The following is a 9824-nucleotide window of genomic DNA, read 5'->3' as shown; positions in this document are numbered from 1 at the left end:
GGGAGGCAGGGCGGGGCGGCTCCCGCCGCTGTGGGGGCAAGGCAGCGCGGGGCGGAACTCCTGTGTGCGGAACCTCGGCGCCGGGCGCGGGAGTCGTCCGGACCGCTCAGCCGGCTGCCTCGGGGAGGCGGTGCCAGGTTGCTCCACGCGCCGCGGCCGGGGAGGGGGAAGATGGCGGCTGTCAAGGGCCTGGAGACGTGCCTCAGGGTGGCGGGCGCTGCCGCTGCGCGCCCGGAGCGCTTCCTCAGGTACTGGGGGGCTGCGGGTTTCCCCGGGGCTGGGGAGCCCCCCGTGCCGGACCGTGTGTGTGTGTGTGCGCGCACGTAGCACTCGGCGATTCTTGCAGGCCCTGGTGCTCTGGGGGGGAGGCCTCGTGCCAGCCGCCGGCCGGCGCCCCTCAGCTACCCCCGGTGCCACAGAGCTCTCCTGAAACGCGTTATTAACGGCGTCGAGACCTGGCTGGGGCTTCTGCAGTATCCTATTCCTTTCTTCAGCGTTCGGGAATTAGGAAACGGAGGTTTCTGTTTCTACGAGCTATGTTGAAGCATTGGTAGGTCTAGAGAAAAAACTGGAGGAGACCGCTGAAATATAAAAACTGAGGAGTAAGGCAGTGGAGGAGGGCAATTACCTTTTTAAAACCAAAGGTCTGTATCTTGAATGTTTGAGGTGTTTAGTGCTATACTATTTACTTGCCCAACACATCTGGGGTGCTTAAATATGATCAAGATATAGTGAGATCTAACTATAGAAGGGTGGAATATTCTGCCCAGCTGCTACTTCATACACAAAGTGTAATGAAGTTGAAAGCCTTAATAATTATAATGTCTTTATTTCTGGGAATGTTTAGTAGCAGTACTCCAAGAGGTGTGTAGAAAGTTAAGAAACAGCAGTAACACTTGAAAGGTGCTATTCTGTAGCACCAAAATACCTAAGCAGATATAAAAAGAGCTGCAGTGTGACCATGTGATTAACTTAATGGAAGGTGTAAAATGAATGAAAGCGAGTAAATTCTGCAAAATAGAAAATAAAAAATTGATGTTAACTGTTGTGTTTCTTAAAGCTCTTAATCTTTTTTTTCTGCTCTTAGTGTGCAAGATGGACTGGCTGCTGACTTCAGAGCGTTAACAAAGACTCTCTATGATTTGAATAAAGCTCTGGGAAGTAATATAGTTCGTGGGGGTCCTTTAAAAGAGCTGGTGATAGAAAATTTTGATGAAGAACAGATTTGGCAACAACTAGAGCTCCGGAACAATGCAGTTCTTGATTTCTTCAAAAAATCCATTGCAAGGGATGTCAAGGATGAAGATCTTTGCCTTCTCTCAGACCAGGAAGAGGATGGCTCTGATGCAGAGACCAGCAGTGACCAGGAATTGGAAGACAACATAATGGAAGCAGAAACTGAACAGAAGCATGTTTATACAAAAGATAAAACTAAAGCTAAAGAAGAGCAAAGTAAACTCAGAAAAAGCATAATGCAGAAATACAGTGATGAGGATTCTGATATTGACTTTGATATTGAAGCACTGGAGCAACAAACTAAAACAGCCAAGGAAACCACATTGAAAAAAATGGGAAGCAAATCTATAGTGGATGACAAGTTTTTCAAGCTGGCTGAGATGGAAGCTTTTTTAGAACATGCAGAGAAGGAAGACAAGGAGGAGGAGGAAGATATTAATTATTTTGAAGACATCATCTCAGATGATGAGGAAGAAGAGTCTGAAGAAGCTAAAGTCCAAGTAAGACTATCAGTAAATTAATTTTCTGATTTCTCTTTTCCTGTAAATCAAGATCTGATATCTGTTAGGGTGACTATAAATTGTTGAACTCTGAGTAGAAACTACCAAGTTAAGTTTGATTAGATGACTAATGTTTACTTCTGAAACTTTAATAATATATTTGACATGAATATCTGGTAACAAAATGTCCAAGTGTAGAAGAACATATCGTCCTGTTCCAGTCTCTCTTTAGATGGGTCTTGGGTTTTGCCTGAATAAAGGAAGACATAGTATGTCACAAGAAGTAAGAATTGACCTTGCAGAATTGCAGAATAGGTGACCCAGCAAGTGAAAAAGATGTGTCACTCAGCATTGACATCTGGCAATTAGAGATCACTAAGGTGACTGATGCAGAGCAAAGGGCTTTTGGCAACTTCTTTTTCCAGGGACATGGCTCTGATTTAACTTAAGTTGTTGAGTACGTGTTTCAACAATAAATCTTTTATTATTTAATATTACCAGAGATCTCACTAGCAAGTAAGAACTATGCCCTGGGTATAAGGGAACATGTACGCATTCCAATGAGTAATCGGCAAATTCTGCTGCTCTTTGACTTCTGTATATGTTGAAATTGGAAATTAATTTAAGTGGTAGAATATTTTAAATACTTGTAAAAGAGATTAGTTTTACTAAGATGTCCTACCACAGGGTAGTGCTTCACTAAACTGAATTACTGTTACACAAGTAGTGCTATTCCCCGGGTGCTAAAGACTTAAAAGGCAGGATACCCTTAGACTTCTGTCAGTCTTAACAGTTTTGGTTTGGTTTGGTTTTTTTTTTCCCTCTCCCCTTCTTAGCCAATTAAAAGTTCTAGAGACTTGACATACAAAGATTTCTTTGATCCGGTCGATGATGATGCTTTAGTAGCTAGTGATGTTGAAGATGATCAGGAAGAGGAAGCAGACAGTGATATTGAAGAGCAGAATGAGGAGAGCATGTACGAGTAAGTATATGCATTATTTGCAGTTAAAATGTCCTTGTAATTTTACACTGAAGTGAAGTAGAAAATAAAGTGTGAATTCCAGGCTCACTTTGGTCATGGTTTGCCATTCTCTGTTATCTGTTGTATGTTCATGGTTTGCATTGTCACGTTATTTTAAAAGTAATTTATTTACTTATCTTTTGAATATTGTCTGTTGATATTTATTTGAATAAATCATTTTATAGCTGTAACTTCAGTTTTTGGAAGTTATTTTTAATATATAGAAGTTTCCCTAGTGTCCCCTGCCTTTAGGTTTCAATGAAAGCCTATAGTATTTCTTAACTGTGGGTTAGTTTTAACAGGTAAACATCTTATGGCTGAAATATCTTCATGTAAAAAATTATAGAGGCTTTTCAACCTTTATTTTATATTCAATTTTAATGTTACAGGGTTGAGGATATGAATGAAATGATGATGGAGGATATGAGAAGTAAAGAAGTCTCTAAAAAAGTTACTTTTAGTTTGCCAGATGACAGTGAAACAGAAGATGTTACTGATACGCAATTAGAGAAGGGCATCGATCCCAGTGAAATAAAGTCCTCTTTTGAGAAGAGGCAGGAAAAGGTAATTTTTTTTTTTATTTTGCTAATACTTTGAAACAGTGGCCAATATTTTTTTTTTTTTTAATGATTGTGTAATTTATTCAGTCCGGCAAATAAGAAGAGGCTGTTTACAAATTAAGAAAAAAAAAAAAAAAGTAGCTTATCTACATCAGATACATATGCAATCATATATTCCCTCATCCTTATGTGAGGAGGAGTTACGAGTACCTGAAATAACTATTAATTTCTTGCCTTGAGTTTACTTGTGAGCTCTATGTTCTAAATTTCTTAGGAAATTGTGTTTTTCAGATGAGCAAAAAAATAAAAAATTTAGAAGAAGAGTTGTTGGAGGAGAAACCTTGGCAGCTTAAAGGAGAAGTGACTGGACAAAAAAGACCTGAAAACAGCCTTCTGGAGGAAACAGTACTTTTTGACCATGCAGTCCGAATGGGTACGTAGCGAGAGAGGGCTTTCCTGAAAGCGTGTTGCATACCATGTTGAGTTTTCTTCCCTTTTGACCTTGCTGAAAACACCTGTTACTCAAGACCGGGATAACAAAACACCAAGTTAAACTTCTTGGTGTGTTTTTGAGGTTGTGGATTTTCATGGTGGAAACTACAGGAAACTATAATCTTTTTTTGTTCATTTTTAACTTAATTGAAAGTTCATTAATTTGGTGGCAGATTTAGTCATTTACAAGCCCTACATAATATGATTAGTCTCTTCAAGATAGAGGAAAACATTACTTAATTACTTCGCCTTCAATTACTACATTTTTGTGAAGGCTTCACTTTCTTTTTCTATTGTTTTGTTCTTCATAGAACAAGAAGTATTTCTTGCTGGAGAAACAATCTTAAAATTCTTCTCTTTCTCCTCTCAGCACCTGTGATCACAGAAGAAACTACTTTTCAGCTTGAAGATATCATTAAACAGAGAATATTGGATGAGGTTAGTGTCATCTTACTGTTCCTCCCTATTTTGTTCATAGACTTGATTCACAGGGCACATTCCAAGGATGGGTTTGAACCTCTTAAAATGTGACATGTAGAGTTATCTTAATTAATTTCTGCAACTGGTTGTTTTATTCTTTTGCCTTCATGAATGTGTCTTTAAATTTCTAAAAAGCTCTGTTTTTACATGCCTGTTATATGCTAGGTTTTGGTGCGCTTCAAAAAAATGAGTGTTTGCAGATAAAACTATAGGGAGTTTATTTGGAATATAATGCCAGTCTGTAAATTTTGTCTATTACCATAACTGTAGTGCTTTGAGCATTCTGAATACTAACCAAAACTCAGTTGTTTACTTCATTTTTCTTACAAGCCACTGATAAGACTTGTATCCCACAGCTTGTTGAGGCTTATTGTTAGTTGAATAAAAAAAATTGGTACATACGGGGGAGCGTATTTAAGTACTCAAGAAAATTACACGTTATACAATTTTTGCCCCCATCCACTAAAAATAAGCACACAAGCTAAAGCTATAACTCTTCTATTAATTTTTTTCAAATGAAAGTGTGAAACTTAATGAGTTCCTGGGAAGCCACATGCATAAACTAGTTACTGTGTCAGATAAGTAATACGAAAAATGTTCTAAATAAGCTGTAGCACCTGATATTTGACTGTAGTTGCATTTGGTCATTAATTTATGACTTTCTCAGGCATGGGATGATGTAGTAGCGAAAGAAAAACCAAAAGAGGAGGCTTTTGAATACAAGAAGCGTATCACTTTGGATCATGAAAAGAGTAAACTGAGTCTCGCTGAGATCTATGAGCAAGAATACGTGAAACTTCACCAGGTAACGTAAGCAATGCCTTTCCTTTTGGTTTGAAGTTCACACCGCATAATGCTATATGTTCATTTGTACACTGCTAACTCTGCTTTCAGCTTTGTGAAAGTACTTCGATCTTTCTCTGAGTGTTCACCAGTGGAATAGCTCTGAATTGTATATTGTGTTGTTACCAGTCTTGCTAAAGTAAAATAGCTTTATGAATGGTGTTGCAGTAACATTGTTTTATTAATGCAGCAAAAGACTGAAGAGGAAGAAAATCCTGAACACAAAGAAATTCAGGAAATGATGGATTCACTCTTTCTGAAGCTGGATGCGCTTTGTAACTTCCACTTCACACCCAAACCAGTAAGTACATAAGTTTCATAAAGTTGGGTTTTTTTTCCCCCTCTTTGAAACTGGATACTTGAAAATATAGTTGGGAAATGGAAAGTAGAGTAAACGTTGAGTGTTACTGAGCTTGTTCTTATTTCATATTAAATACACTATAATTGCCTCTAAACAAAACCAAATATTTAGTATCTTCAGTTAGCTGTGAGCTGCTCTGAGATGGTGTGCTCAGTCCTGAATATGTTTCCTTATTTCTAGCCTGTGCCAGAAGTTAAAATAGTTTCGAACCTTCCAGCTATCAGTATGGAAGAAGTAGCACCTGTTGCTGTTAGTGATGCTGCTCTCTTAGCACCAGAGGAGATCAAGGTAAATATAAATAAAAATCACTTAAGGATCTGGAGAAGATCTGTATTGTTGATAGAAGGGTGTCCTGGCTGTCAGATCAATGGGAGAATTCTGCCCCCTCCCACCCTGTGTTCCTCACCTTGTGGACCTTCTTGCCTAGCATTTGGGTGGTGGCGGTGGTTGTTGGGCTGGGGGGTGTGCCTTTTTTTTTTTTTTTTTATAACTGGAAGGAGGGGAAAAGAGTTAATTTTATTTGGCTACACTAGGCCTTAATATTATGCTTCAGTTTTGTTCTTGACTATTATGTGATGGTAATTATTTTCCCACCATATATTTGGAAGGGGGAAGCTAAATGACAATAGGGAAGAGCAATTAGCGTGTCTTCGATCAATTGTACAAATCTCACTTCCCAACTTTTGCCTCTTTTTGGCCTTTGCCTTAATGTGGTATCGCCCTGAGCTGGCTAAACACTTGAAATAATGGAAACGCTAAGTCAGATTGGAGTACTGTGAAGTGAGTCTTTTCTTTTGCACGCTTATGGATCTAGAGATCTTGTTCTCTTTAGGAAAAGAACAAAGCTGGTGATGTAAAAACAGATGCAGAAAAGACTCCCACAGACAAAAAACGAGAACGAAGAAAGAAAAAGCTTCGTAAACGTATGAAGCGAAGAGAAAAGGAGAAACGTCAAAAGCTTCTTGAAAAGATGAAACCAGAACAAGGCACAAAACTTAGCAAAAAAGCTGCTGCAGCAAAATTAAAAAGGCTTACAAAAGAAGGCAAAGCATCTCTGCTCAAGGTAAGGCTCTCGTAAGCAGTCCTGTATAACTTGGAGCTTCCCAGCTAAAGAATATTAAAATCCGAAGGATAGATAATATTTAGCTAGAGAGAGGAAAGGGAACTTTTCACAAGGAATTACAAAGTGTAGGGTTTGTTTCCCTCCCATCCCTCTTGGCACAACTACATCTCCTAACCTTTCTCCATCCCCCCAAAAATTCTTGTACACAGGTAGTGTATCTGCTTACCACCCAAACCTTGTTACCTTATTATGTCTGAGCAAATATGCAAGGTAAACGCAGCTGCTGGAAAGAAAGAGGTAGGAAGAAGACATGGAAAAGGCAGATGCATACTCTTCCCCTCCCCCCCTTTCCCCTGTATTCTTTTGAACTACAGTTTTGGAAGGACTGTTCTAATCCATACTTGTAACTGTCTCACGCAAAGTGGTGTTGAATGCCTTTTTAGTCCTGATTTTGCTGATTGTCCTGACAGCATGATGTCAGTATAGAGGCCTGAAAAAATACAGCTCTGGTTGCACTTTGCAGTGACCCCCTTGTTTATAATGCGTATTTATGTAGGTGTTACTGCTTTAATTATGAATAAATCATACCTAAATGGTGGTTGTAACCTTTAGAAGCTTACTCAGAGTATGAAATATATTTGAATTTGTAAGCAACTTAATCTTTAGATATGGAAAAATATGAAAAAACTGTATGATACAATTACTTCATATCAAAGTGTATTCACAAAGCAGAAATGATTGTTTGCATTAGGTACTACTATTTTATTTATTTCAAAGTTCACAAGGTGGTGTTCCTGCAAATACTAAGACTTACGCTCTTATTTCCTGCATTTGAACCGTTCCACTTGGTTAAGCGGGACTACTTGCATGCGTAATTGAGGATGAGGTTCCTATTTAGTTCTTTCTAAGCTTTGAGTAACTTAAGCTATTTCAAAATAGAATATTCCCATTTAACTTTCTTCTTCTTATTGGGGAACCTTCTCTATAATCTCATCAGATCGATTTTGTTTTGCATGCTATAAAACAGTAAACTTGTGTACCACCTATGATGCCTTATAAATTAAATTTTTAAAATCTCTGAAATTTTGAGGTATTAGTTTCTAATAGGAAAAATAACTTGATTACTTCTAAAACGTTTGTGCTTACCTTTTCAAAAGGAGAGCAGAACACAAAATACAGATATGTAGTTGTAGCTCATGATGTGCAAGGGTCTACTCTTGGTGCCTGTTCTTACCTGCCCTGCTAATTGCTAATTAGAAAGGGAATGTACTCTTTATTTCTTTAGATTGCAGGAGTGGTATAAGAATGCAGTGTAAAATATCCTTCGAAAATAAATAAATCTGATAATTGATTTTTTTTTTTTAAGTCAAATACCATTATATTTCAGTAACTGGTAAGTAGTATAATGGTACTGTTTGTACGTTTCTTGGTTATAACAAATGTTTTGTCCGTTGACAGGATGAAGGTAAAGACAAGGTCTTGAAATCATCCCAGGCCTTCTTTTCTCAGCTACAAGATCAAGTAAAAATGCAAATCAAAGATGCAAACAAATTAAAGAAGAAACAGAAGCAGCAGAAAGCACTCCCTGTTCAGAAACTGAAATTGTAATTTACCTTTTTATATATGTTGTATCTTGTATATATTAAAATGTTTCTACATGAATGCTGAGTTTGAGTAGGTTTTATTCTGTTGAAATGTTCTGTGAACTTCTAAGGTGATGGAAGGACACTTTCCTTTAGGTTTTACTGTTATTTTCTACCATAGAACTCTGATGTTGTCTTTTTATTCCAAAAAGAAAGCTTCTTGCCGGGGCAGATACATAACCGTGTAGAATACTTGATATTTGTGCTTTGACTGTATAGTCTCTGTAATCTATAGTCCATAGCTTTTGCATCTGCTGTTGTAATAGCTGTGTGTGTATTGCAGGAATAACTGCATTTATTGAAGAACTTAAGATGTATCCTGGCAGTATGAATTGGAAATTATCTTTCAAAATCATGACTGTCAAACAGGGAGGACACAGAAGCCTTTTAAGCCTGCAGTAACTCAGAGTAAGCAAATGGTATCTTTTAACTTAAAGGATATTTCTCAAAGTGGAACTATTTCAGTATTTGCTCTTTTCTTGGCTGAACAAGAAAAAGAAAGTTCCAGCTGGTGCCCCTCTGGTTCCCCTTTCTAAAGAAAGATCTCAGCTGTTTTTCACCCTGTGTTGTTAAAGGAAATTTTAAATTTAAAGAGGGCAAGATGTTAAAACAAACAGGTCTTAGTTCGTGCATTTTAATCCGAGTGCGGTACCCAGGCTCTGCAATCGGCTCCCCAGGCCTGCCAGCCGCCTTCTGCCCTGCACTGCGCGGGCCTGGCGGCGGGGGCGGACAGGCAGCGGGCCGCTGCGGGCCGTGGGGCGGGGCCTGCTGCCGCGCGCGGCCCTGGTGCCCGCCTCCCGCGGCGGCCTTTGCGCGTGCCGCGGCCGTTGAGCACCGAACCTCGCGCGGCGGCCCCTCGCTCGCTCCCTCCCTCCCGGCCCGCGGGCCGGCCGCGGCGGAGAGACGCTCGGCTGCGGCGCCGGTTCGTGGGGAAAGTCAGGCGGGGCGGGCTGCGGGGGAGCCGCGGTCGGGAGGGGAGGCGGCGGCCGGTCGACGGGCTCCCGGCGCGGGGAAGGGTAGCGGCGCCAGCGGGGGCAGGCGGGCGAGAGGCAGGCGTCCCTCGCCTGCCAAGGCCGTAGCAGAAATGGCTTCAGAAACCTGGCGCGCCGCTGTCCGCGTCGGGAACGGATCGAGAGCGCGCGCGGAGCCGCTGGCAGCTCCTCTGCCACCGCGCTGTGAGAGCGGCGCGGCCTGCTCGGAACAGGCCCGGCAGAGCACAGCCCTCAGCGCGTTCAGAAGCGCCACAACAGCGAGCAGGTGTGCTGCCAGACACTGCGCCTTGCCTGGCACGCACGCACATTGTATGTGCTCTGTAAAAGCGGATAGTTGGCACCAAAAAATAGTATGCCTATAAATAACAAAATAATGACAAGAATTAGAGCACTTGACTATATCTGTACATTGAATTTTATCTCAAGTTTTCATTTACATCAGCATTGGCATGACATTTAAGTAGTCAAAGTGTATAGTAGTATTTCCATTTTTCAAACCATTCCCATGAAGCCAGCTGCAGTGCTCAGCATGACAATCATGCTGTGCTTTCTTGCCTGCCTGGTGAGAAGGTAAAGGGACAGTTGCATTGTAGCAGTTGAGGATTGCTTGACTTTCCCACTTTTAGGGTTTTC

The 9824-nt window shown here is 40.6% G+C and overlaps 1 protein-coding gene across 1 annotated transcript; it reads left to right on the top strand.

Annotated features, from left to right (window-relative positions):
* Positions 1-171: 171 nt before the first annotated feature.
* On the top strand, positions 172-8212 carry MPHOSPH10 (M-phase phosphoprotein 10). The gene is made up of 11 exons (XM_050903418.1): positions 172-248; positions 1088-1736; positions 2573-2718; positions 3147-3321; positions 3609-3750; positions 4180-4247; positions 4957-5094; positions 5323-5433; positions 5674-5781; positions 6326-6556; positions 8015-8212. The coding sequence occupies exons 1-11, from the start codon at positions 172-174 to the stop codon at positions 8162-8164; spliced, it is 1995 nt and encodes a 664-aa protein (XP_050759375.1). The 3' UTR covers positions 8165-8212.
* Positions 8213-9824: the final 1612 nt, after the last annotated feature.

The sequence above is a fragment of the Gymnogyps californianus genome, chromosome 11, assembly GCF_018139145.2.
Source record: "Gymnogyps californianus isolate 813 chromosome 11, ASM1813914v2, whole genome shotgun sequence".
Lineage (NCBI taxonomy): Eukaryota > Metazoa > Chordata > Aves > Accipitriformes > Cathartidae > Gymnogyps > Gymnogyps californianus.
This window is presented reverse-complemented; position numbering and strand designations above follow the sequence as displayed.

Coding starts and splice junctions, on each gene's coding strand:
- MPHOSPH10 (XM_050903418.1), top strand. CDS start 172: ATGGCGGCTGTCAAGGGCCTGGAGACGTGCCTCAGGGTGGCGGGCGCT. Junction 1,737..2,572: donor CTGAAGAAGCTAAAGTCCAA/GTAAGACTATCA, acceptor TCCCCTTCTTAG/CCAATTAAAAGTTCTAGAGA. Junction 5,434..5,673: donor TCCACTTCACACCCAAACCA/GTAAGTACATAA, acceptor CCTTATTTCTAG/CCTGTGCCAGAAGTTAAAAT.